The 27,679-nt window shown below is 36.9% G+C and overlaps 1 protein-coding gene across 6 annotated transcripts in view; it reads left to right on the top strand.

The window, feature by feature from the left end:
- The window catches only part of CD163 (CD163 molecule), a 33,119-nt gene extending 8,051 nt beyond the window's left edge, over positions 1 to 25,068 (top strand). The window contains exons 6-17 of one of the 6 annotated variants that reach the window (XM_003811790.6): positions 468 to 788; positions 7,790 to 8,104; positions 8,204 to 8,518; positions 8,891 to 8,983; positions 9,064 to 9,378; positions 10,462 to 10,782; positions 12,209 to 12,517; positions 12,877 to 12,915; positions 13,119 to 13,238; positions 14,627 to 14,722; positions 15,970 to 16,023; positions 24,482 to 25,068. In XM_003811790.6, coding sequence (XP_003811838.1) covers positions 468 to 788; positions 7,790 to 8,104; positions 8,204 to 8,518; positions 8,891 to 8,983; positions 9,064 to 9,378; positions 10,462 to 10,782; positions 12,209 to 12,517; positions 12,877 to 12,915; positions 13,119 to 13,238; positions 14,627 to 14,722; positions 15,970 to 15,992 — 2,267 coding nt within the window. In that variant the 3' untranslated portion in view covers positions 15,993 to 16,023; positions 24,482 to 25,068. The other 5 variants (XM_003811791.7, XM_034935271.3, XM_008964186.5 and 2 more) reach the window with 5 other exon arrangements.
- Positions 25,069 to 27,679: the final 2,611 nt, after the last annotated feature.

Genomic DNA, 27,679 nt, shown 5'->3' with positions numbered 1-27,679 from the left:
GTGTAAAAGCTTTCCTATTTCTCTACATCCTTGCCAACATCTGTTGTTTCCAGACTTTTTAATGATCGCCATTCTAACTGGGATGAGATGGTATCTCATTGTGGTTTTGATTTGCATTTCTCTAATGACCATTGTTGATAAGCTATTTTTCATATGCTTGTTGTCCGTATAAATGCCTTCTTTTCAGAAGTGTCTGTTCATACCCTTCACCCACTTTTTGAGGAATCTCTTTTAAAGCTGAATTGCTGATATCTTTCTGCCATTGACAATTTTTATCAACCCTTGAAACTACAGTCCCATTTCTAACAAAAATTTATGGTCTATATTATTGTTTCTTAAAAAGTCAGGAAATAAGTTAGCTATAATTTCCAATGCATCAGTATCAGAGAAGAAAAAAGACAAAAAAAAATCCTCTGGAAGCTAACCTCCATATGTATCGATGGTTTAAGTTTATGTTTCTTTTGCAGATGGATCAGATCTGGAGCTAAGACTTAGAGGTGGAGGCAGCCGCTGTGCTGGGACAGTTGAGGTGGAGATTCAGAGACTGTTAGGGAAGGTGTGTGACAGAGGCTGGGGACTGAAAGAAGCTGATGTGGTTTGCAGGCAGCTGGGATGTGGATCTGCACTCAAAACATCTTATCAAGTGTACTCCAAAATCCAGGCAACAAACACATGGCTGTTTCTAAGTAGCTGTAACGGAAATGAAACTTCTCTTTGGGACTGCAAGAACTGGCAATGGGGTGGACTAACCTGTGATCACTATGAAGAAGCCAAAATTACCTGCTCAGGTATGACTTTCAATCAACTTGTTAAGAAGAAGGGTGTAAATTTCCAGTACTACCTTTGAAATTGAAAAGAAACATTGGTCCTTATGACTAGATCACTCTCAAGAAACCAGAAAATATCTACACAAATTCCACTGGGAGAGTCAGATAAGTTTACAATTCATGTTGCACTTTAGATAGAAGTGTTTGGGTTTTGCTCACTTTGGTTTTTGAGTAATTTTTAGATCAATAGAGGTATAAGATTAAGGACGATTAAAATTTTAAAAATAGAATTCAATATTTCTTTCACAGGATGTCACCAAAAGATTTAAAAAATAACCATGTTAGATAAACTAACATAACCTTCAGCTCCCTCTATTGTACTGTGAAAGAATTTTCTTTTTTTTTTGGAAAACCTGTGAATATTTCACTGCAACCTCTTTAAAAAGCTCAAAAATGAGTTGTAAACTGGTTAGGTTTGTGGATAATCTTTAGTATTTTATGCTAATTATATTTATACAAATGCTAACTTTGTTGAAAAGTGATGCTTTTTAAATAACTCTAAAGTAAATGTAACTTTTACTCATGCAACAAAAAGGCTTTAGAAAACACAGTGTACAAGAAAACCATTAAACATGTAGAGACCTCACAGAATGGAAACTTGTACGTGCTGCATGTCCTCTAACCAACAATATGGCTCCAGATACCTCCCAACCTAGGCATGCAGTGAGGGGCATTTCCCTGATGTTACAAATGGTGCTTACCTCTAGTTAAGTGGAAATTATCCTCCGATTGAAAAAAGGCAATCATTTAAGATATAAATTTGAATTTCTATATTACTTTTTAAAAAATATTCTGGACCAGGCAATATAATCACATGATTTAAACTTCAAAATAAAAAAGTGTAAACTCTTCCCCCACTACTATCCAATTCTTTTCCTCACAGACAACTTATGTGGTTGGAATATTTATATATTATTTGAGATATTTCATGTAAATACAAGAAAATACAAACAAATCTATATATAGCTATCATTTGCTTTCATTATCCAAATGGTGGCATGTTGTATAAATTGTTTTGTACCTTAAGTATTCACTTAGTAAAATTTCTTGATCGAATTTCACATCAGTATTTAAAGAGCTGTCTGAAATTTCTTCCATATCTATAACATTTCTTATAATTTATTACCGTGTATATTCATTTATTCTTTTAATTTTTTACCTGACAAGATTAGCCATTCTTTTACCTAAATTTTTTTTAAAAAACCATTATTTGGATTTTAAAAAATTAATGTTACTTTTATTTCCTTTCTAATTCATTAAAATTTACTTTTCTTTCTAATAATTCTCTTCAGATTTCCTAAAGTTTGATTTCTTTTTGGCCCCCAACTTCTTGAGTTGAATCTTAAGTATTATTTCTTCTGATTTACTAATATAAATATTTTAGATTATAGACTTTCCTTCTAAATTTATAATGGTTTGTATATTTTCTTATTAATTGTATTTTACATTGATTAGCATTAAGTTCTGCTGTATCTAAAAGAGAAACAAATAATAGTGACTGAAAAAAGGCAGTGTTCACTTTTTCTCATTTAAAATTAGTCAAATAGATAAGCAGTTTAAGGCTGTTTTGGTGTCTCTGTTGTCACCAAGAAACATCCAGAATAGATTTGCTGCAGTAAGTATCAAATCCTACCAGGCAGGAAGGATAAGCCACCCCGCAGCTCAGTGAGTTCCTTGGAAAGCCAATCTGGTAGACGAAGTGCTGGCCTCTGAGAAGGTGTCTTCTGTCCGCTGTCCTTCATGGGCCCCAGTGTTGCTCTCGGGGCAGTTCTTCCTGGCACATTATTCTTCACAGTTACATCCAAGTTTGGTTTGGAGAGTATCTCTATCTAAGGACAGCACACCTTTCACAACCCACTTTCTGCTAATATTGGTTTAGGGACCTTTGGATTAAAGATTGACTAATCAAGGGCTGATGTCAGCTGCCCTCAAATTCAACCAAAAAGTTCTTTCCAAGGTTACTAAGCTTCTAGTCTACTTGCTTTATAACCCAATGCCATCTGAAAGTAACTATAGTCCAAGAGCATATAAATATACTTTGATTTATGCTGTGACCAGCCCTTCTCTTTAATTATTGACCACTGCCTTAAGGCCGTTTGAAACTGTGGGTTTGGGAGGAAGGACAAGACCTAAATTCCGTCTTTGCCGGTAGACTCATTGCCTTTGTATCTGGAGTATCAATTTTATCTTCTGACAAGGCTACAGTTTTACCACCACCTCAATTTGGGGGGACAGGATACTTAGAGTTTTTTCTTCAATTCTTCAATTCCAAATTATAGGACTCTTGATTAACAATATACAACACCTGCAGGCAGACCATACCCCCTTATAAAATTGATATTTCTCCTCCCATTTCTGCTTGCATTCTGACTGCTCATAGTCTGAATTCATCTTTCTTGTAAATGCTGAAAGTGGCAAGGAGAATCCACGTCATGCAAATATTCTGATTTTTTGTAGTTTTGTTTCTTGTACTTTTCCCAATAAATTCTGCATTTTTTAAGCATCAGTGAGCACATGGTTTTCTTTTCAAAGTGACGCTTACCCAAATATTTTACCATGTGTAAGACTCATTAGGTTTTTAGCCTCTCACACCTGAGTCATTAATGCATTCTGCCCATCAACTTCATTCAACCACACCCATATTTTAGGTTGCATTACTAGAATACCTTACTTATGGTAACATGTTCTAAATTATTCAGGATTCTATTCAGATGTGTATAATAGAAATCATGAATAACATAAATTTGCAACTTAAGATGGGCTCCGTACTTCACAGAGCTGTATTTTTGTTTGCTATTTGCCATGTGCACTTTTTGTTTCCTTTTACAAACTCTTTTGTTATATTGCTGTAGGTTTTGGAAGTTCTTCTACTTATGTTGGGGGCCTTGGTTTTTAGCTTTTTACATGTTTTATTAGTAATATAGTTTGTACTTTTGTTTCTTGATTTACTTGATACTTTCAATGATGACATACTGTCTCTGTCAATGATGATATGCTGTCTCTGTGCCTGCCAAATTCAAGCTACGAATTTGATCATCTGTTTAAATTGTTTAACTTTTATATAGCACAGGGCTATACAGCTGAAAAGAACCAGAAGAATTCAACTAAGCAGGAGAATTGGAAACAATTTAAGATAAATTGTTGACAGAAAAAGGTCTAGGAAATTTTGGCCACAAAATTACTTTGAATCTCAGACATTTTGTTTGTGATGTCTGTGTATGTACTGTAGAGGACATCTGACCTTAAGAAACAGTTCATTTGAGCTATGCTGTATTTTAACTTAGAATGGAGAAATAATTCTGAGATTATGATGATCTATACTTCTTCAGAGTCTGAAAAGCATTAAATGTTGAAAATACATTAATGCTTCTTTAAATCATAATTGTATATTTTATTTATCACTAAACAAAAGGAAGTAATTCTAGTTAATTGTGTCTCTAATTATGTTAAAGCTCTTTGTAGATCTATTCATTTTTCTAGAGAAAGAAAGAAAAACAGATTCAGTTACTTATGCCAGGGGAAAACTGTAGTTGTTGATCAATAGTGCTAAATCCAGGTGCAAAAATTTACTTAATGGTTTTTATGTAAAAACACAGTCAGAGACTTAGCAGAAAAAAATCCGTTAAAGGGATACATTTCCAATATTCTATCCATGTCTAAAGAGTAATGATATAAGCAAAGCGACCCACAGGATAGATTAACATGTTACTAGCAGATTCACGAAATAAAGGCTGAGGATGGAGTCTCCAAGTCACTTTCTGAGTGGGAGAATTTGTCCTCTGCCTTGACTCAAATATGTTAGGACAAAGAAAACAAGAGGATACTTATAGAAGGGACTTTTTCTCAATTGCTTAATGAGTTTTCACAATGGAAAAGAAAATATTTTTGTTTGTTTGTTTGTTTGTTTGTTTGTTTTTCACTGGTTTTCTTTTGGTTTATTTTGTTCAAGATGGGTCCAAATGAAAGAGTAAGAAGTTACAAGAAACCAGAATTTGGCTTGATCTAGGAGACTGCCTTTACTTAAAGATTTAGGGCTGTCCAAAAGAGGTTGGGATCATATGAATACTAGTTAATGATATCTTAGAGAAATTTCATGCTTGAATAAAGATTCCAAAAGAAGAAATGAAAGACCATCCCACTCAAGGGTCATTAATTATTTGTATTGTAGAGGTGTTATTTGCTTTAAACTCTGAGCTATGTTTAGAAAGCAACGTGTTTTTCATTTCAAATTTGGACAGGAATTTGCTTTGCGCAGATTTAATGGATAATGGGTGAAAATTTGACATGTTGAGGTATTCTATATTGCTGTAGTACAGAATATGGTCATATTCGAAACATTTTCTAAGACATTTGAGTATCAGGTGAAAGGTTTATGAGAGATGAAAGGAAATCAGAGTATGTAGATTGGCAAGGGCTGATGGTGTATCTATATCATCGTGATAGTAACATCAAGAGATTACAAAAATTGTTGATATTTGATAGCAGATATCTATAAAGGACTTAAGACCTTCAGAAGGTCTAATTTTCAACTGCATTTTCTTTATTTCTCTTAAAGAACAAGATAAAAGAAATAGTTTGTATCTCTTAAGTACTTTATATTGCCTCTGAGTATTTTCAAAGAAACTCACTTATCTTGATGATTTGTTTCTTAACTTGACAAAGAGCATCTTCATAATATAAATTCCATTTATTATTTCTGGTGTGTCTTTTCTTTATATTTTAAATTTCAGCTACAGTAAGTTACTTATAATTCTTCAATGACACCATGCATTTCATGACCATATTCCTTAAAGATTGTTTCACACACTGTGTATTTGGCAAACTCCTCATCTTTTTTCAAGATCCAGTTTAGATCTATGGTATTCTCTCCCCCATAGTCTAAAACAGAGTGAATGACTCCTTTATTTGTTAGTTTTATGTCTAATACATATTTCTATTTTTGGGTTCATCACTATTAAAATATGTATATCTTGTAGTGAACTGTGTTCATGGAGGAGAAGGCTATTAGTGAGAAATAGAACAGCCTTGAAAAGAAGTAGCCTTTTCCTAGGTATATAAGGTAGGGAAATAAATTTTAAGTAGAGAGAAAAGTTTCTACAGAGGCACAGAAGCATGAAAATTATGGCATGCCCAAGCATCTTTAGGCTGGAGCATCAAATTAGGTTGATAAAGTAATAGATATTAAAGCTTTTAAGGTAACAGCATACTATTTTAAAGTGTACTAAAGAATTAGTGTTTATCACCTCTCCTTAATTTTAATAGCTGGACGAAATTAGGGAATCTATGAAAACTGTTTGTGCTGCAGTTTGCTCAGAAGAAAAATGGGAGTGGTAATAGGGCCTACCTCACAGGAATTACACAGTGAGCTATAAATACATGTTAGCTAATATGATTATGATTATTATTTTTAGTATTATCTATCTTCACTGACAGACTGAATTCTGTGGCGGCCTTTTTAACCCACCCATCATCAAATGCCTAAAATAGAGTCAGAGAACATTACAGGTTGTTACATTATAGGTCATTACATTGATACTTTTGGATTAATTATTGCATACATGATTATTACAGAAATTATAAGAAATTATGTAAGGGATCATTGCATACATTTTAAGGAAACGTTAAGTTATCTAAAGGAAAAACATCACATGAAAATATTTGAAATTTATTAATATATTTATAATCATGGCATAAATTTCTTGGAAAAAAGACTTTGAAGCAAGGAAACAATTTACGAAGCTATTGTAGAGGTCTGCATGACAGATGATGACAAATCACTTTATGGCAATAGCAACAAATATGCAGAAGAAGAAATATGCTGGAGGACCAGCAGATATGGTGGTTTTCTACATGTTCAATGTATCATGAAAGTCAACATTCTAGGCTCTGGAATATACTGTCTGGCTTCAAATTCTGTTCTCTTACTAATTCTGTAGTAATTTCTTGTGTGACCTTAGCAAATTACTACACCTCACCTCTCTATGTTTCAGATTCCCTGTCTGTAAAATCAGAATGATATTAACAATTATCTCCTAAGGCAATTTTAAGGATTGAATGAAATAATGTTTGTTAAATGCTTATTGGAATGCCATATATGTAATATAATAGATGCTCACTTAATATTCACTGCTATCATTATTACCATTATTTGTGGTGAGATAAAGTGGGTCAATTTTAGGTGATTCTAATTTGGCCTGTTTATCATTAATTAAGTAAAGAATATAGTGGGCTTGTCATACAATAATTCATTCAACTTTGAATACTTTAAGCTCCACATGTCTAAGCAGATACGTTTGTGGACCTAAAATTAAAGAAAAAAGTATGGATGAAAATATATTTATTAGCAGTTGAGACATGTCCATTGAGCAGATGAGAAGGTTATGGACAGAACCTTGACTCAAGGAATACATGAAATGTTTTGATAAAGCACTGTCAGAAAGAATGGAGGAGAAAATGGGACAAAGAAGGGTCACGTATACCAAACGTAACAGACGTCAGAAGGAAGAAGTCTGATGTTCATTCTGAAAATTAGAAGTATATTGAAAAGCTTTACATAGAACAATTCAAAAAGGTTGAGCAGACCCCAGATTGCAGTACATGGAGGAATGAGTGCAAGACTAAGAGATAGCGATAGTAGATACACATTGTTTGTGGTCTCTAATGTTATTATGAATAAAGTAAGCAAAATGTTGGAAGAACAGAGTTATCATTGCCTTTGGGGATGGTTGGCTGCACAAGGTGAAGTCCCAGAATTCTCTCAGATGGATGAGTTCAGCTAGGAATGGGGAGGTCTAGATTTATCCATACCCAACTCGAGGCAGAAAAGCCAAGACAAACAAGTGTAGGAAATCACTGAGCACCCTGGTCTCCATTTCCCACTCCACACCACCTTCTTCACCCTCATCATGAATGGAAATCTGGAAATCATATTACCTCTCACTGAAATAATATTTATTTTTCAGCCCACAGGGAACCCAGACTGGTTGGAGGGGACATTCCCTGTTCTGGACGTGTTGAAGTGAAGCATGGTGACATGTGGGGCTCCGTCTGTGATTCGGACTTCTCTCTGGAAGCTGCCAGCGTTCTATGCAGGGAATTACAGTGTGGCACAGTTGTCTCTCTCCTGGGGGGAGCTCACTTTGGAGAGGGAAATGGACAGATCTGGGCTGAAGAATTCCAGTGTGAGGGACATGAGTCCCATCTTTCACTCTGCCCAGTAGCACCCCGCCCAGAAGGAACTTGTAGCCACAGCAGGGATGTTGGAGTAGTCTGCTCAAGTAAGACCCAGAAAACATCTTTAATTGGTTCTCATACTGTGAAAGGGACAGGGTTAGGGAGTCATAGCTGTCTTTTTCTAAAGCCCTGTCTCCTTCCAGGATACACGGAAATTCGCTTGGTGAATGGCAAGACCCCGTGTGAAGGCAGAGTGGAGCTCAAAACGCTTGGTGCCTGGGGATCCCTCTGTAACTCTCACTGGGACATAGAAGATGCCCATGTTCTTTGCCAGCAGCTTAAATGTGGAGTTGCCCTTTCTACCCCAGGAGGAGCACGTTTTGGAAAAGGAAATGGTCAGGTCTGGAGGCATATGTTTCACTGCACTGGGACTGAGCAGCACATGGGAGATTGTCCTGTAACTGCTCTAGGTGCTTCATTATGTCCTTCAGAGCAAGTGGCCTCTGTAATCTGCTCAGGTAAGAGGATGAGGGGCAGCCAGTGATGGGTCTTAAGAGAAGGTGTACATAGGGATGAAGAACAAAAGTGAAACGCAGTGATCCATTTTGAAGGGTCATGAGAAGAATGAATACTAATTCATGCTTCAGAATATTAACCTCATTTGTCTTTTCAGAGGGTGAGCAAACCTAATTTTGATGGACTTCTTAGTTATCCAGTGCTTACTATGTGCCAAGCCCATCTCAAAGCACCTGATTTATTTCAAACTTGTTGACCATCCACCTTCCCCTCTCTCTCTAAGCTATGTTTGTCCTCAACTCATCCATATAACATTTCATCTGACTCCCCTAACCTTTTGTGTCTTGTATGACTGAGTACCTTGGTGTTTGCAGGAAACCAGTCCCAAACACTGTCCTCGTGCAATTCATCGTCTTTGGGCCCAACAAGGCCTACCATTCCAGAAGAAAGTGCTGTGGCCTGCATAGGTAAGACTCTGCGACAAATCTATGAAAATATTAATAACAAGTGGAATGCTCATTATTAATAGTTTCATTTCTCTTTGCAGAGAGTGGTCAACTTCGCCTGGTAAATGGAGGAGGTCGCTGTGCTGGGAGAGTAGAGATCTATCATGAGGGCTCCTGGGGCACCATCTGTGATGACAGCTGGGACCTGAGTGATGCTCACGTGGTTTGCAGACAGCTGGGCTGTGGAGAGGCCATTAATGCCACTGGTTCTGCTTATTTTGGGGAAGGAACAGGGCCCATCTGGCTGGATGAGATGAAATGCAATGGAAAAGAATCCCGCATTTGGCAGTGCCATTCACACGGCTGGGGGCAGCAAAATTGCAGGCACAAGGAGGATGCGGGAGTTATCTGCTCAGGTAAATTATGCATATGACCTCTGGTCATAATTACATAGAGAAAGGACTGAGGAAGGGTAGTGAGGGGTATTAATCTTAAAGATTTTCCTGAAAAGTTGATCCAAAAGGGACTATTGTGGGAGTCAGGACAACAGAAGTCTGGGTTTGATGTGCTAGTGGTACTTCATGAGCAAGGTAGTGCAACATTGTAAAGAGAAAAGACCAGAAATGGTCTTGTATATCATGAAAATGACAACAAAGTTAATAATGAAGGTTTTTAATAAATATATTTGGGGCCGGATATTAGATAGCGATCCAATAGCAACACTTGATAATTACAGTATTAGTAAAGAAGTAGATTTAAAGGGACAAGAAGAAATATATATGTTGCATCATTCTACAGAAAAAAAGATTATTACTATGCCCAAGCAATTTTTCATGGCAGATAAATGAGACTTACTTGTCATAGAAACAAAAAGTAGCATGAGGTTACTGCCCTCATACTGCTTTGTATACATGGTGAGTTTTAGAAAACATTCTGAAATTTAAAAATGTACTATTTCATATATATTATGGGGAACAGAACTATGATTCAGTAACTTAAGGAAGTGAAAAACTCTGTATCTCAGAAGTGATTTATTCCTATTTTAATGACATAAATCTGGTAGAAGACATGCACTGCAAAACTGTGAAGTGTCAGCAAATGAACTGTCATTTTAAGAGATGTACACAAAACATTGATTTTAGTGCCTGAGTGTCTAACAATTTTAACTATCAAAGACAGTTGCAAAAAAAAAGAGAATATTTTTGGGAAAAAATCCGAACTATGTAACTGAAAAAAGCCTATTAGAATGATTGAGGGTAATCTAAAGAGGACTCTGAGTCCAAAACCAAAGACCAAAAAACTATAATGTATTTATAGAATAAATAAAATATTTTAATAATATCTATGAAATCATCCAGAAGTTACTAACGAATTATTAGTAACTGACATATTGTACTATTGTACCTATTTTTAAAGCCATTCTTACATCAAGGTAAAGGGAAGGAGTCTCTGAATCTTCAGAAAAGATGCAAAACTACTAATTCTATGTTTTGCTGCAGAGTTCATGTCTCTGAGACTGACCAGTGAAGCCAGCAGAGAGGCCTGTGCAGGGCGTCTGGAAGTTTTTTACAATGGAGCTTGGGGCACTGTTGGCAAGAGTAGCATGTCTGAAACCACTGTGGGTGTGGTGTGCAGGCAGCTGGGCTGTGCAGACAAAGGGAAAATCAACTCTGCATCTTTAGACAAGGCCATGTCCATTCCCATGTGGGTGGACAATGTTCAGTGTCCAAAAGGACCTGACACGCTGTGGCAGTGCCCATCATCTCCATGGGAGAAGAGACTGGCCAGCCCCTCAGAGGAGACCTGGATCACATGTGACAGTGAGTATCGATCGACCTATATGAAAATTCCGTTCTGCAGCCCCGCTATCATCTTCTGATAATGGACACTGGATTTTATTTTCCTATTCTCACACTGGCTTAAATTGTTAGATTGAATTAAGCAAGAATGGGTAACTTGTGGGTAATATCTATTTTACCTGGATGGTGTAATTGGTTTTATTTAATTTGGCCTGTAGATATTCAGGATCAGCTATTATTATTCTAAAGAATATCATACTCCCCATGGTCTGCTTGAAAGATTTATTCAATTGCTTTCTCTGAGGAGGAGAGAATATGTGGTTTAATATTTGACTGTTGAATGGTCTACCTTACCTTCCCATTTTTCTTTCAAATATTATCTTGTTACACTCATATAAGGAGAAAAGCAGTCAGAAATCAGAAAGATCAATTCTGAAGTATTTCCACATTCTACAGGTTTTTTTTTTTTTTTTTTTTTTTTTTTTTTTGAGACAGAGTTTTGCTCTTGTTCCCCAGGCTGGAGTGCAATGGCGTGATCTTGGCTCACTGCAACCTCTGCCTTCTTGATTCAAGCAATTCTCCTGCTCCAGCCTCCTGAGTAGCTGGGATTACAGGCATAAGCCACCATGCCCAGCTAATTTTGTATTTTTAGTTGAGATGGGGTTTCCCCATGTTGGTCAGGCTGGTCTTGAACTTCTGACCTCAGGTGATCCACCCGCCTTGGCCTCCCAAATTGCTGGGATTACAGGTGTGAGCCACTGTGCCTGGCCTCTACATCTTCTTAAACTGTGAGATTTGTGACAACCTGCCAGTTTCCCAAGATCTTGCCTATTTGAAAGAATTTGACATCACATATTTATAATGTTAACTTTAATCATTTAACATTTACTGGGTCACATTATGTATCTTATGTGCAGGATGGAATGTACCTAGTTGGCTGTAATGACAAGTCCTCTTATAAAAGATAAATTTTGTAAAAATATAAATTTTATGCCAGGCACGGTGGCTCACGCCTGTAATCGGACTTTGGGAGTCCGAGGCGGGCGGATCACGAGGTCAGGAGATCGAGACCATCCTGGCTAACATGGTGAAACCCTGTCTCTACTAAAAATACAAAAAATTAGCCGGGTGTGGTGGTGGGCGCCTGTAGTCCCAGCTACTTGGGAGGCTGAGGCGGGAGAATGGTGTGAACCTGGGAGGTGGAGCTTGCAGTGAGCCGAGATTGTGCCACTGCACTCCAGCCTGGGTGACAGAGCGAGACTCTGTCTCAAAAAAAAAAAAAAAAAAAAAAAAAAATATATATATATATATAAATTTTAATATGCACATTCAGTAAAATTTTAAATAGTTTTTTTTTTTTTTAAGTTTCAAATCTCTCTTTTCACCTGTGAACTCCTGGAAATTTTTAGAAGTCTTAGAAATAGGCTACATGTCTCTGATTTTTCAGACAAGATAAGACTTCAGGAAGGACCCACTTCCTGTTCTGGACGTGTGGAGATCTGGCATGGAGGTTCCTGGGGGACAGTGTGTGATGACTCTTGGGACTTGGACGATGCTCAGGTGGTGTGTCAACAACTTGGCTGTGGTCCAGCTTTGAAAGCATTCAAAGAAGCAGAGTTTGGTCAGGGGACTGGACCGATATGGCTCAATGAAGTGAAGTGCAAAGGGAATGAGTCTTCCTTGTGGGATTGTCCTGCCAGACGCTGGGGCCATAGTGAGTGTGGGCACAAGGAAGATGCTGCAGTGAATTGCACAGGTAAGTGCCAGAAGCCTGGATTGAGCTTGGAATCTCTGGCAGCAAAGAGGGGTTGGGCAGTGATGTGTGTTGTGTAAAAACCGGATTTATCAGTACAGGGATCTGGTGGGGATTCTCAGAGAATCATAATGTCTCTACTGAAAGAATGATGAAAACAATTGTTATACAACGGCCTTCACCAAGGAGACACATACAACCTATATTCCCTGTGCAGAGAAAGAAAGACTAGAGGATTCTAGTTTTAGGTGGGAAAGAGTCATATACTTGGTTGAGAGGTAAGGGGTCAGACAAGGAAATCAGAAGGTTTGTTCTATATATCATGCAAAGAATTAACCCTCTCTCTTTCTTTTCTCCTACAGATATTTCCGTGCAGAAAACCCCGCAAAAAGCCACAACAGGTATATCATGGAGTTTATGATGATGAGACCAATTATCTGCATACATAGAATTTTTCTTGTTTAGAAATTTTAGGTCAGACGTTCTGAGGATTTGATATTTACTTCAGGGATCATGTATTTGACCTAAGAGAGAATCAGTAACTAGGGACCTTGATCTTTTCGATAAGACGTGATCGTATCTCTTGATATTTACTTTTACTTAGGTCGCTCATCCCGTCAGTCATCCTTTATTGCAGTCGGGATCCTTGGGGTTGTTCTGTTGGCCATTTTCGTCGCATTATTCTTCTTGACTAAAAAGCGAAGACAGAGACAGCGGCTTGCAGGTTTGAGCCAAATTTGGTTTATCTAATATGTCTACAGGATAAGGGGGTTCTTGTAAGAAGAAAATATTAGACTCAAGTCTAATGGCCAGAAAGATGGACTCTAAAAGAGGTTTGAGCAGTTTCTCAAAACAGAGGGAAGGGCCAGGCACAGTGGCTCACACTTGTAATCCCTACACTTTGGGAGGCTGAGGCAGGAGAATCGCTTGAGTCCAGGAGTTCAAGACCAGCCTGGGCCACACAGGGAGCTCCCATTTCTACAGATTTTTTTCATTTTTTAAATAGAGGGAATAAGATTTCAGAGGAGAAAAGGGGTTTAGGTTGCATTGATGATTCCTGTGTTCTATCTACATGCTTAACTGGAACATTACAGAATTGAAAGTTCAGAATGAATATGTTAGATATTGTTTAGGATGCCTTTTTACCTAAACATTTATTTTCTCTTACTATAATCAATCTCCTTATTACAAATTTTACTGTTCTGTTGAGCAATGTATTAGGCTCTGAAGATACAGACATGGACAATAAATCTTGGTGGAACTTCAAGTCTAGTGGAAGAGATATATATGTAAACAAATACACTACAATGTAGCCATTTTACATTAATAGGAAAAAGGAACAAAAGTGGCACAGAGAAGGGAGTAATTAACTGAAAGGGGAGGGGGATTACTGGAGGCTTCAAAGAGGCTTGGGGACAAATTTCGAACATAGAGGCTCAGAGAATTGGGTGAGGAACATTCTAGAGAAGAATATGTACAAGTCTAGAGAAGCCTAAAGGATGAAGCATTTCTTGTTTTTTTCCTGAGGGGCGGGGGGAGAAAAGTTGAGTGTGAGGAGAGAGGCTGCTAAGTCTGAAGAAGAGAAAAGGCACAAATTATGAAGTTCTTATGTTTCACATAAGATTCATAGTCATTAAAGAGTATCATGTAGGGGAGTGAAATGGTCAAGATATCTTTTAGGAAGAACTTTTGGCAACAGGATCTAGGAGGATTGAAGGAGGACCACTTGACTGACAGGAATGGCATTTTGTAACAGTTGAGGTGAAAAATGAAAAGTACTATAACATATATAGTGAGAATGGAGGGGAGAGGAAAGACTTTTAGAGATACTTAAGAAAAGCTCCAGTGAGTTATGGAAGACTGCTGGCTTCCTTGGGTAAAAACAGTGGGTTGTTTATATTAATACAATGGCAGTGGGGAAGATTTAGCCTTGTGCCTATTTCATTTGAGTGTGCGGCATTGTAAGGGAAGAGCTTGGTAGTAGAATGGGATAGAAACAATAGCAGGGATAAAGACGAGGTATGTTTGCAGCGCTTGGAAAAAGCACACTTAGTAAGCAAGGGAAATTTTATTATGATAGCTGATCCCTAACCTAGGGATCTCTGTTTTCAGTTTCCTCAAGAGGAGAGAACTTAGTCCACCAAATTCAATACCGGGAGATGAATTCTTGCCTGAATGCAGATGATCTGGACCTAATGAATTCCTCAGGTCTGTGGGTTCTTGGAGGGTCTATTGCCCAGGGGTTCAGATCAGTGGCTGCAATTGAGGCACAGACATTCTACTTTGATAAACAGTTAAAAAAGTCTAAAAATGTAATAGGAAGCTTAGATGCATATAATGGACAAGAATGACTGAAAATTATTCTTGGAGAATATCAAAATTGCAATCATAGGGAGGCCTTTAGCTTAAGAGGCCTGTGATTATTCCTGATAGAGGTATGTAAAGAACCATGCAGAGGAATATTATGACTTGGACCTCATTTTATTAAAACAGAAATTAATCTTACAAAAGATTGTCATAAGTGACAGTTTAACTTTTTTCTTTAAATTTTGTTGTGTATATTTAAGGTATACAACATGATTTTATGGGATGTATATAGATAGTAAAAAGCTTACTAAAGCAAAGCAAATGAACACACCCATCATCTGACATAGTTACCCTTTTTTGTGTTGTTCTTGTGGCAAGAGCAGCTAAAACCTACTCACTTAGCATGAATCCTACATACAGCACAATGTTATTACCTATAATCCTCATGTTGTACATTAGACCTCTAGACTGGTTCATTCTACGTATCTGCTACTTTGTATCCTCTGACCTACATACGTCTTTCACAGTTTCTTCCATTCCCATTTCCTGTCATTTTTTTTCTCTAGCTTGATATTTATTATATTTTTCCCTAAAAGTCTAAAACCTTAAACTTCCAATATCTTTATTGCATGAGAAGCCATACAAATCCACAGAACTAGCCTTATTTCTCATCACATCATGCTGTTTTATCCTTGAACTTCTATTTAGCACCAGTGCACTAATTCTGCATCTGGGCAGGATGACTTTACTGGGTCGGAAGAAATATCCCAAAACCCATTGTCTTTACTCCATGAAGGGTCCCTGACCTTCTGAGAGGGGCCTGCCTCACTTCTTCCATCCAAAGAATTATGCATCTGCTACTGTGTCAGGGAACATATTTAAGGAACATGTACTGTTACTGTGTCAGGAAACATATTTAAGAAATAGGAAAGACTTTCTCTGCCCCTTAAATCACACATGCTTTTCTTCCTAGTTATGGGTGGTGTTTTTAGTTGCTCAAAGAGCCTCACAGTTACGTGAGGAGAGGTCTGGTTTATTTCCCAGTAATTATTTTCTTCCTTTCAGAAAATTCCCATGAGTCAGCTAATTTCAGTGCTGCTGAACTAATTTCTGTGTCTAAATTTCTTCCTATTTCTGGAATGGAAAAGGAGGCCATTCTGAGCCACACTGAAAAGGAAAATGGGAATTTATAACCCAGTGAGGTGAGTGATGAGAATTTATTAGTCATTGTTCAAAACAGCTGCATTCCTTTTGAGGACTGAGAGCTCTTCTGGCATTAGAAGGAAAGAATGTATATAAACATATTTTATTTGCTTATGTGCATATGTTTGTATATGTATATATCTATATTGAGAATATATAAAAGCTTATAAATATAACTGATTCATCTCTTAATTATACACACAAATAGTAATAACACATCCATGGCACTAAGGAGAAACTGAGTAAACAAATACAAATTAATCTTTTGAAGACATTACAGGTATCATTTCAGGAAAAAGATAAGACATATTATACATCTACATCGTATAATACATGCTATGGTAAAGACTGTACAAGACACTACAGAAAGTTTGCCTAAGAAACTTTGGGGTTGTTGTAAGGTGATGTGATATTTAAGGTAAACTTTAAAAATGACTGAAAAATAGACAGTTCCAAAGAAAGGACACAGTATGTGCAAACTAGAGGCAGAAAAAAGAACCATCCCTTTAGGGAACTATAAGAAGTTTTTTATTCAAAAACATATATTGAACGTATTTATGGTAACAAGTGGTACCGTGAGCACTGAAGATAGAGATAAAATCTACTATTGGCAAAGACATGATTGTTTAATAAAAGATATCATAGTCTATAGGTGGTAATATGAAGAGGCCATGTGGAGAGAAGAGAGGTGGTTAGAATCTAAGCTGAAAAGGCTGCATAGAGCCCTGTAATGAATGGTCTTACCTGCTATACTTTATGTTCTCTTTCATTGGGGGTCTGTTGAAGAGGTGATGATGAGCTTTGAAAGTTTCAGATGAGACAAGATGATTAGAATTGCATTTTACAACTTGCTTTCATGAGAAAAACATAAAAAATAATTCAAATGTGAACAAGACGTATAGATAAGCTATACATCAAGAGAAAAAGATTGTGAAATGAGTTACTAGATACATTTTCTGTTTTTAAAATAATAATTTGGGGAAGACTACATCTAGAAATGAAATGTAGAAAAAGTATTTTTTATAGAAATTTTATATATTCCTATAATTCATCTACATATTATATATCTACATTGTGTAATACATGCTATGGTAAAGACTGTACAAGACACTATAGAATATTTGTATATATGAAATATAGATTAAGACAAAGGATAAGAGTTGGAACTCTTAAAGTACATGAAATATAAATTGTGAATATCTGTAAAATGCAGAGCTAATTTTACATACTATATATATATACACACATAGTTACATAGAGTTCTTATAAACTGTACAGAGCACAAAAGGGTTAATATATGTGAATGTAAATTGTATGTATGTGTATGTGTAACATCTAATAGATAATTGGGCAAAGCTATGGAAAGACAATTGACACAAAATGAATTTCAAATGACAGACATTTTTAAATGTCTGGAGGATTGAAATTATAATTAACAATGAGCTATCACTTTATACAAATCAGACTAACAAAAATTTGAAATACCATCAATATTTATTACTGGCGGGAATACAGAGAAAAAGCCCATTTCAAACACTGCTTTTGGAAGTGTGAGATATGGTAGGTAGCCTTTGGAGAAAGCAATCTGTCAGCTTCTATTAAAAATTATTTTCAAAGATTCACAGACCCTTTGACCCAATAATTCTATCCCTGAGAATTTCTTCATACCAATAAAGTCACTAGTATGTAATGACAAATATACAAAGATTCCTTTCTGCCATGTTGTTGAAAGTGGCAAAAGCTAGAAACAAAGTGAATGCCAATTGATGGAGTAATGACTGGAAAAATGACGGTTTAGGCAACTAAAAAAGAAAAAATCATTATAAAATATAATAATATTCCATTTATGTATTGGCTATAATTAAATACAATGCTTACATCTATAAAATTATGCATTCATATGTGCATAAAGAAGCTAAAAATTATAGTGTTGTAAACTGAGAACCATGAATAATATTTGATTTATAATCTGAAGCATATGAATGTTTTCTGATGTGATAAATGATAATTGAACTACTTTTCCCTGAAAGAGTAATCACTGCTGAATAACTGCTTCAGAATCACATGAGGGTGCTTTTAAAAAATGACGATTCTTTTTTTGTTTTTAATCTTTAAGTTCTGGGATACATGTGTTGAATGTGCGGGTTTGTTACATAGGTATACACGTGTCATGGTGGTTTGTTGTGCCTATCAACCCGCCATCTAGGTTTTAAGCCCTGCATGCATTAGGAGCTTAAATTTGTCTTAATGCTCTCCTTCCCCTTGCCCCCACCCCCCAGCAGGCCCCATGTGTGATGTTCCCCTCCCTGTGTCCATGTGTTCTCATTGTTCAACTCCAACTTATGAGTGAGAACATGCGGTGTTTGGTTTTCTGTTCCTGTGTTAGTTTGCTGAGAATGATGGTTTCCAGCTTCATCCATATCCCTGCAAAGGACATGAACTCATTCTTTTTTATGGCTCTATAGTATTCCATGGTGTATATGTGCCACATTTTCTTTATCCAGTCTATCATTGATGGGCATTTAAGTTGGTTCCATGTCTTTGCTATTGTGAATAGTGCTGCAATAAACATGTGTGCCTGTGTCTTTATAGTAGAATGATTTATAATCCTTTGGGTGTATACCCAGTAATGGGATTGGTGGGTCAAATGGTATTTCTGGTTCTAGATCCTTGAGGAATTGCTACATTGTCTTCCACAATGGTTGAACTAATTTACACTCCCACCAACACTGTAAAAGCATTTCTATTTCTCCACATCCTCTCCAGCATCCGTTGTTTCCTGACTTTTTAATGATCGCCATTCTAACTGGTGTGAGATGGTATCTCATTGTGGTTTTGATTTGCATTTCTCAGATGACCAATGATGATGAGTCTTTCTTCACATGTTTATTGGCCACATAAATGTCTTCTTTTGAGATGTGTCTGTTCATATCCTTTGCCCACTTTTTGATGGGGTTGTTTGTGTTTCTCTTGTAGATTTGTTAAAGTTCCTTGTAGATTCTGGATATTAGCTCTTTGTCAGATGCCTAGATTGCAAAAATTTTCTCCCATTCTGTAGGTTGCCTGTTCACCCTGATGATAGTTTCTTTTGCTGTGTAGAAGCTATTTAGTTTAATTAGATCCCATTTGTCAATTTTTGGCTTTTGTTGCCATTGCTTTTGGTGTTTTAGTTATGAAGTCTTTGCCCATGCCTATGTACTGAATGGTACTGCCTAGGTTTTTCTAGGGTTTTTATGGTTTTAGGTCTTATGTTTAAGTCTTTAATCCATCTTGAGTTAATTTTTGTATAAGGTGTAAGGAAGTGGTCCAGTTTCTGTTTTCTGCATATGGTTAGCCAATTTTCCCAGCACCATTTATTGAATAGGGAATCCTTTCCTCATTGCTTGTTTTTGGCAGGTTTGTTGAAGATCAGATGGTTGTAGAGGTGTGGTGTTACTTCTGAGGCCTCTGTCCTGTGCCATTGGTCTATATATCTGTTTTGGTACCAGTACCATGCTGTTTTGATAACTGTAGACTTGCAGTAAGTTTGAAGTCAGATAGCGTGATGCTTCCAGCTTTGTTCTTTTTGCTTAGGATTGTCTTGGCTATACAGGCTCTATTTTTGTTCCATATCAAATTTAAAGTAGATTTTTCCAATTCTGTAAAGAAAGTCGATGGTAGCTTGATGAGAATAGCATTGAATCTATAAATAACTTTGGGCAGTATGGCCATTTTCACAATGTTGATTCTTCCTATCTATGAGCATGGAATGTTTTTCCATTTGTTTGTGTCCTCTTTTCTTTCCTTGAGCACTGGTTGGTAGTTCTCCTTGAAGAGGTCCTTCACATCCCTTGTAAGTTGTATTCCTAGGTATTTTATTCTCTTTGTAGGAATTGTGAATAGGAGTTCACTAATGATTTGGCTCTCTGCTTGTCTATTATTGGTGTATAGGAATGCTTGTGATTTTTGCACATTGATTTTGTATCCTGAGACTTTGCTGAAGTTGCTTATCTGCTTAAGGAGTTTTTCGGCTGAGACAGTGGGGTTTTCTAAATATACAATTATGTCATCTGCAACAAGAGATAATTTGAGTTCCTATTCCTGTTTGAATACCCTTTATTTCTTTCTCATGCCTGATTTCCCTGGCCAGAACTTCCAATACTTTGTTGAATAGGAGTGGTGAGAGAAGACATCCTTGTCTTGTGCTGGTTTTCAAAAGGAATGCTTCTAGGTTTTGCCCATTCAATATTATATTGGCTGTGGGTTTGTCATAAATAGCTCTTATTATTTTGAGATACGTTTCATCAATATCTAGTTTATTGAGAGTTTTTAGCATGAAGCACTGTTGAATTTTATCGAAGGCGTTTTCTGCATCTGTTGAGATAATCATTTGGTTTTTGTGATTTGTTCTGTTTATATGATGGATTACGTTTATTGATTTACATATGTTGAACCAGCCTTACATCCAGGGATGATGCCAACTTGATTGTGGTGGATAAGCTTTTTAATGTACTGCTGGATTTGGTTTGCCAGTATTTTATTGAGGATTTTCGCATCAATGTTCATCAGGGATATTGGCCTGGAATTTTCTTTTCTTTGTTGTGTCTCTGCCAGGTTTTGGTGTCAGAATGATGCTGACCTCATAAAATGAGTTAGGGAGGAGTCTCTCTTTTTCTATTGTTTGGGATAGTTTCAGAAGGAATGGTATTTGCTCTTCTTTGTACCTCTGGTAGAATTTGGCTGTGAATTCATCTGGTCATGGTTTTTTTTTTTTTTTTTTTGGTTGGTAGGCTATTACTTACTGCCTCAATTTCATAACTTGTTATTGGTCTAGTCAGAAATTCGACTTCTTCCTCGTTTAGTCTTGGGAGGATGTATGTGTCCAGGAATTTATCCATTTCTTTTAGATTTTCTAGTTTATTTGTGTAGAGGTGTTTATAGCATTCTCTGATGGTAGTTTGCATTTCTGTGGGATCAGCGGTGATATCCCCTCTATCACTTTTTATTATATCTATTTGATTCTTCTCTCTTTTCTTCTTTATTAGTCTGGCTAGTGGTCTGTCGATTCCGTTTATCTTTTCAAAAAACCAGCTCCTGGGTTGATTGATTTTTGAAGGGTTTTTCATGTCTCCATCTCCTTCGGTTTTGCTCTGATCTTAGTTATTTCTTGTCTTCTGCTAGCTTTTGAATTTGTTTGCTCTTACTTCTCTAGTTCTTTTAATTGTGATGTTAGGGTGTTGATTCTAAATATTTCCCACTTTCTGATGTGGGCATTTAGTGCTATACATTTCCCTCTTAACACTGCTTTAGCTGTGTCCCAGAGATTTTTGTATGTTGTGTCTTTATTCTCATTGGTTTCAAAGAACTTCATTATTTCTGCCATAATTTTGTTACTTATTCAGTAGTCATTCTGGAGCAGGTTGTTCAGTTTCCACGTAGTTGTGAGGTTTCGAGTGAGTTTCTTAATCTTGAGTTCTAATTTGATTGCACTGTGGTTTGAGAGACTGTTATGATTTCTGTTCTTTTGCATTTGCTGAGGAGTGTTTTATTTCCAATTATGAGGTCCATTTTAGAATAAGTGCTATGTGGTGCTGAGAAGAATGTATATTCTGTTGATTTGGAGTGGAGAGTTCTGTAGATGTCTATTAGGTCCATTTGGTCCAGAGCTGTGTTCAGGTCCTGAATATCCTTGTTAATTTTCTGTCTCATTGATCTGTCTAATATTGACAATGGGGTTTTAAAGTCTCCCACTACTATTGTGTGGGAGTCTAAGTCTATTTGTAGGTCTCTAAGAACTTGCTTTATGAATCTGGGTGCTCCTGTATTGGGTGCATATGTATTTAGTATAGTTAGCTCTTCTTGTTGCATTGATTCCTTTACCATTATGTAATGCCCTTCTGTGTCTTTTTTTTATCTTTATTGGCTTAAGGTCTGTTTTATCATAGACTAGAATTGCAACCCCTGTTTTCTTTTTTTTGTTTTCCATTTGCTTGTTATGTTTTCCTCCATCCTTTTATTTTGAGCCTATGTGTGTCTTGAACATGAGGTGGGTCTCCTGAATACAGCACGCCGATGGATCTTGACTCTTTATCCAATTTGCCAGTCTGTGTCTTTTAATTGGGGGCATTTCACCCATTTACATTTAAGGTTAATATTGTTGTGTGTGAATTTGATCCTGTCATCATGATGCTAACTGGTTATTTTGCACATTAGTTGATGTGGTTTCTTCATAGTATCATTGGTCTTTATATTTTGGTGTGTTTTTGCAGTGGCTGGTACTAGTTTTTCTTTTCCATATTTAGTGCTTCCTTCAGGAGCTCTTGTAAGGCAGGCCTGATGGTGACAAAATCCCTCAGCATTTGCTTTTCTGTAAAGGATCTTATTTATCCTTCACTCATGAAGCTTAGCTTGGCTGAATATGAAATTCTGGGTTGAAAATTGTTTCCTTTATGAATATTAAATATTGGCCCCCACTCTCTTCTGGCTTGTATGGTGTCTGGAGAAAGTTCCGCTGTTAGTCAGATGGGCTGCCCTTTGTAGGTAACCTGACGTTTCTCTCTGGTGCCCTTAACATTTTTTCATTCATTTCAGCCTTGGAGAAACGGATGATTATGTGTCTTCGGGTTGCTCTTCTTGGGGAGGATCTTAGTGGTGTTCCCTGTATTTCCTGAATTTGAATGTTGGCTTGTCTTGCTAGGTTGCGGAAGTTCTCCTGGATAATATCCTGAAGAGTGTTTTCCAACTTGGTTCCATTCTCCCCATCACTTTCAGGTACACCAATCAATCATAGGTTTGTTCTTTTCACATAGTCCCATATTTCTTGGAGGCTTTGTTTGTTCCTTTTCATTCTTTTTTCTCCGATCTTGTCTTCTTTCCTTTTTTCAGTAAGTTGATCTTCAATTACTGTTATCCTTTCTTCCACTTGATCGATTTGGCTATTGATACTTGTGTATACTTCATGAAGTTCTCATGCTGTGTTTTTCAGCTCCATCAGGTCATTTGTGTTCTTCTCTAAACTGGTTATTCTAGTTAGCAGTTCCTGTAACCTTTAATCAGGTTCTTAGCCTCCTTGCATTGGGTTAGAACATGCTCCTTTAGCTCAGACAAGTTTGTTAGTATCCACCTTCTGAAGCCCACTTCTGTCAATTCATCAACCTCATTATCTGTCCAGTTTTGTGCCCTTGCTGGAGAGGAGTTGTGATCAATTAAAGGAGAAGAGCCATTCTGGTTTTTGGAATTTTCAGCATTTATGCACTGGTTTTTCCTCATCTTCATCGATTTATCTACCTTTGATATTTGAGGCTGATGACCTTGTTGGGGTTTTTGTGTAGGGGTCCTTTTTGTTGATGTTAATATTATTGATTTCTGTTTGTTAGTTTTTCTTATAACAGTCAGGCCCCTCTTCTGTAATTCTGCTGCAGTTTGCTGGAGGTCCACTCCAGACCCTATTTGCCTGGGTATTACCAGCGAAGGCTGCAGAACAGCAAAGATTGCTGCCTTCTCCTTCCTCTGGAAGTTTCGTCCCAGAGGGGTACTGGCCTGATGCCAGCCAGAGCTCTCTTGCATGAGGTGTCTGTTGACCCCTGCTTGGAGGTCTCTCCTAGTCACTAGGCATGGGGGTCAGGGACCCACTTGAGGAGGCAGTCTGTCCCTTAGCAGAGCTCGAGCGCTGTGCTGGGAGATTCTCCTTGTCAGGATCTGCTGCTCTCTTCAGAGCCAGAAGACAGGAATGTTTAAGTGCGCTGAAGCTGCACCCACAGCCGCCCCATTCCCCCAGGTGCTCTGTCCCAGGGAGATGGGAGTTTTATCTATAAGCCCCTGAGGGGGGCTGCTGCCTTTCTTTCAGAGATGCCCTGCCCAGAGAGGAGGAATCTAGAGAGGCAATCTGGCCAACGGCCTCCTTGGCCTCCTTAGCGCTGTCACGGGAAAACCGCCTACTCAAGTCTCAGTGATGGCAGATGTCCCTCCCCCGACCAAGCTTGATTGTCCGAGTTCGACTTCAGACTGCAGTGCTAGCATCGAGAATTTCAAGTCAGTAGTTCATGACTTGCTGCGCTTTGTGGGAGTGGGACCCGCTGAGTGAGACCACTTGGCTCCCTTGCTTCAGCCCCCTTTCCAGGGGAGTGAAAGGTTCTGTCTCCCTGGGGTTCTAGGCGCCACTCAGTTGGAAATGCAGAAATGACTCAGTTGGAAATGCAGAGACTTCTGCGTTGGTCTCACTGGGAGCTGCAGACTGGAGCTGTTCCTATTCAGCCATCTTGCCAGCTCCTATAAATGGCATTTCTTAATCTTACTGTATTTCCATGGAATAAAAGTAATTCTTATGCACACTGAAGTTAAAAAAAATAGCATTTAAAATTTCTGCTCAGGAAAGTAGTATAATTTTTAACATAAGTGAGTTTCTCTTTGTGTTATAATGTAATGAATTCTTATACGCATATGGAGAGGAAAATGACATTTTTCTATTTATGGTTTTAGTTCAGCCTTTAAGATACCTTGATGAAGACCTGGACTATTGAATGGAGCAGAAATTCACCTCTCTCACTGACTATTACAGTTGCATTTTTATGGAGTTCTTCTTCTCCTAGGATTCCTAAGACTGTTGCTGAATTTATAAAAATTAAGTTTGTGAATGTGACTACTTAGTGGTGTATATAAGACTTTCAAGGGAATTAAATAAATAAATAAGAATGTTATTGATTTGAGTTTGCTTTAATTACTTGTCCTTAATTCTATTAATTTCTAAATGGGCTTCCTAATTTTTTGTAGAGTTTCCTAGATGTATTATAATGTGTTTTATTTGACAGTGTTTCAATTTGCATATACAGTACTGTATATTTTTTCTTATTTGGTTTGAATAATTTTCCTATTACCAAATAAAAATAAATTTATTTTTACTTTAGTTTTTCTAAGACAGGAAAAGTTAATGATATTGAAGGGTCTGTAAATAATATATGGTTAACTTTATAAGGCATGACTCACAACGATTCTTTAACTGCTTTTTGTTACTGTAATTCTGTTCACTAGAATAAAATGCAGAGCCACACCTGGTGAGGGCACAAAGACTCAGTGGTTTCGTTTCTCATTCCTCAGGACATTATAAGTAAAGCTTAAATACATACATAAACTATGTCTTTTCTATATAAATATAATGGTTATAAAGTAAGTTTATATATTACTAAAAGTTACTTATGATACATATTCACATAAAGAAAAGATAGCATTTAAAGTAGTACAACACTAAATTTAGGGTCTACTAACTTGCTAAATATCCTAGTTTTCTATGCAATTGATTTTTTTTTAATTTTAGTGGGTCCACTGTAAGTGTATATATATATGGGGTATATGAGATATTTTGATAAAGGCACGCAATGTGTAATCATCACATCAGGGTAAATTAGGTATTCATCACCTCAAGCATTTATCCTTTCTTTGTGTTATTTATTTTTTAAATGACAAAATTTTACTTATTTATCATGTTCAATATGATATTTTGAAATATGTATACATTGTGGAATGGCTAGATCAAGCTAATTGACATATGCATTACCTAACATACTTACTTTTTTCTGGTGAGAACACTTAAAACCTCCTCTGAGTGATTTTCGAGAATACAATACCTTGTTATTAACTGTAGTCACCATGTTGTACAATAGATCTCTTGAACTTTCTCCTCCTACCCAATGGAAATTTTGTATCCTTTGACCAACATCCTCCAGACACCTTCCTCCAGCTACTGGTAACCACCACTCTACTCTCTGTTTCTATAAGTTCAACTTTTTCACATTCCACTTATAAATGAGGTAATATGGCATTTGTCTTTCTGTGCCTGGCTTATTTCACTTAACATAATGTCCTCTAGGATCATTTGTTTTGTTGCAAAGGACAGGATTTCCCTCTTTTTAAAGGCTAAATAGTATTCCATTGTGTATATGTACCACATTTTCTTCATTCATCCATCAGCGGACACTTAGGTTGATTCCATATGTGGGTTATTGTGACTAGTGCTGCAATAAACATGAGCATGCAGATGTCTCTTCAACATGCTGATTTCCTTTACTTTGGAAATATACACAGAAGTGGAATTGCTGAATCATATGGTAATTCTATTTTTAATTTTTAAGGCTGTCCTAATTTGCATTCTCACCACTAGTTTACAAGGGATCCCTTTTCCCCACAACCTCATCAATCCTCATCTTTCATGTTTTTGATTATAGCTATCTAATAGGTATAAGGTGAGGTGATACTGTGGTTTTAATTTGCCTTTTCCTGATGATTAGTGATGTTAAGGATTTTTTTTCATATACCTGTTTGACAGTTGTATGTTTTCCTTTGACAAATATCTGTTGTTCTGCCCATTTTTAATGAGGTTGTTTTCTCAATATTGGGTTGTTTGAGTTCTCTCTAAATTTTGGATATTAACCCATTATCAGTATGATGTAAACTCATTTGTTTATGTTCATCTTTGTTGTCTGTGTTTTATTTCCAAAGAATCATTGTCATGAAATTTCCTGTGCCCCACCCTTTATTATTATTATTGTTGTGCTTTAAGTTCTGGGATACATGTGCAGAACATGCAGTTTTGTTACATAGGTATACATGTGCCATGGTAGTTTGCTGCACCTATCAACCCATCATCCAGGTTTTAAGCCCTGCAGGTTTTAAGGTATTTGTCCTAATGCTCTCCCTCTCCTTGCACCCAACTCCCCAACAGGCCCCAGTGTGTGATGTTGCTCTCCCTGTGTCCATGTGTTCTCATTGTTCAACTCCCACTTATAAGTGAGAACATGCGGTGTTTGGTTTTCTGTTCCTGTGTTAGTTTGCTAATGATGGTTTCCAGCTTCATCCATGTCCCTGCCAAGAACATAAACTCATTCTTTTTTATGGCTGCATAGTATTCCATGGTGTACATGTGCCACATTTTCTTTATCCAGTCTATCACTGATGGACATTTGGGTTGGTTCCAAGTCTTTGCTATTGTGAATAGTGCTGCAATAAATATACGTGTGCATGTGTGTTTATAGTGGAATGATTTATAATCATTTGGGTATATACCCAGTAATGGGATTACTGGGTCAAATGGTATTTCTAGTTCTAGATCCTTGAGGAATCGCCACACTGTCTTCCACAATGGTTGAACTAATTTACACTTATACAATGAGTTTGGAAGTATTCACTCCTCCTTTATTTTTTGGAATAGTTTGAGTAAGATTGGTATTAGTTCTCTTCTTTAAATGCTTGGCAGAATCAGCATTGAACCCATTGGATCCCAGAATTTTTATTTTTTAATGGGAGATTTTTTACTATGGCTTCAATCTTATTATTGTTATTGATCTGTTCAGGTTTTGGATTTCTTTATTGTTCAATCTTCGTAGGTTGTATGTGTCTAGGAGTTTGTCCATGTCTTTAGATTTTCCAATTTATTAGCTTATAGTTAGTCATAGTTGCCACTAATGATCCTTCGAATTTCTGCAGTAACAATTTTCATGTCTTCTTTTTCATCTCTGACTTTATTTATTCGGATTCTCCCTCTTTTTCTTAGTCTAGCTTACTAAACTAAAGGTTTGTTAATTTTGTTTAATTTTCAAAAAACCAACTGTTTGATTTGTTGATCTTTTGTATTGTTTTCTTCATTTTAATTTTATTTATTTCTGCTCTGATTTTTATTATTTTGTT

The sequence above is a fragment of the Pan paniscus genome, chromosome 10 (genome assembly GCF_029289425.2).
Source record: "Pan paniscus chromosome 10, NHGRI_mPanPan1-v2.0_pri, whole genome shotgun sequence".
In the NCBI taxonomy this organism is placed as follows: domain Eukaryota; kingdom Metazoa; phylum Chordata; class Mammalia; order Primates; family Hominidae; genus Pan; species Pan paniscus.
Note: the sequence above shows the minus strand (reverse complement) of the source record. Positions and strands in the feature narration are given on the sequence as shown.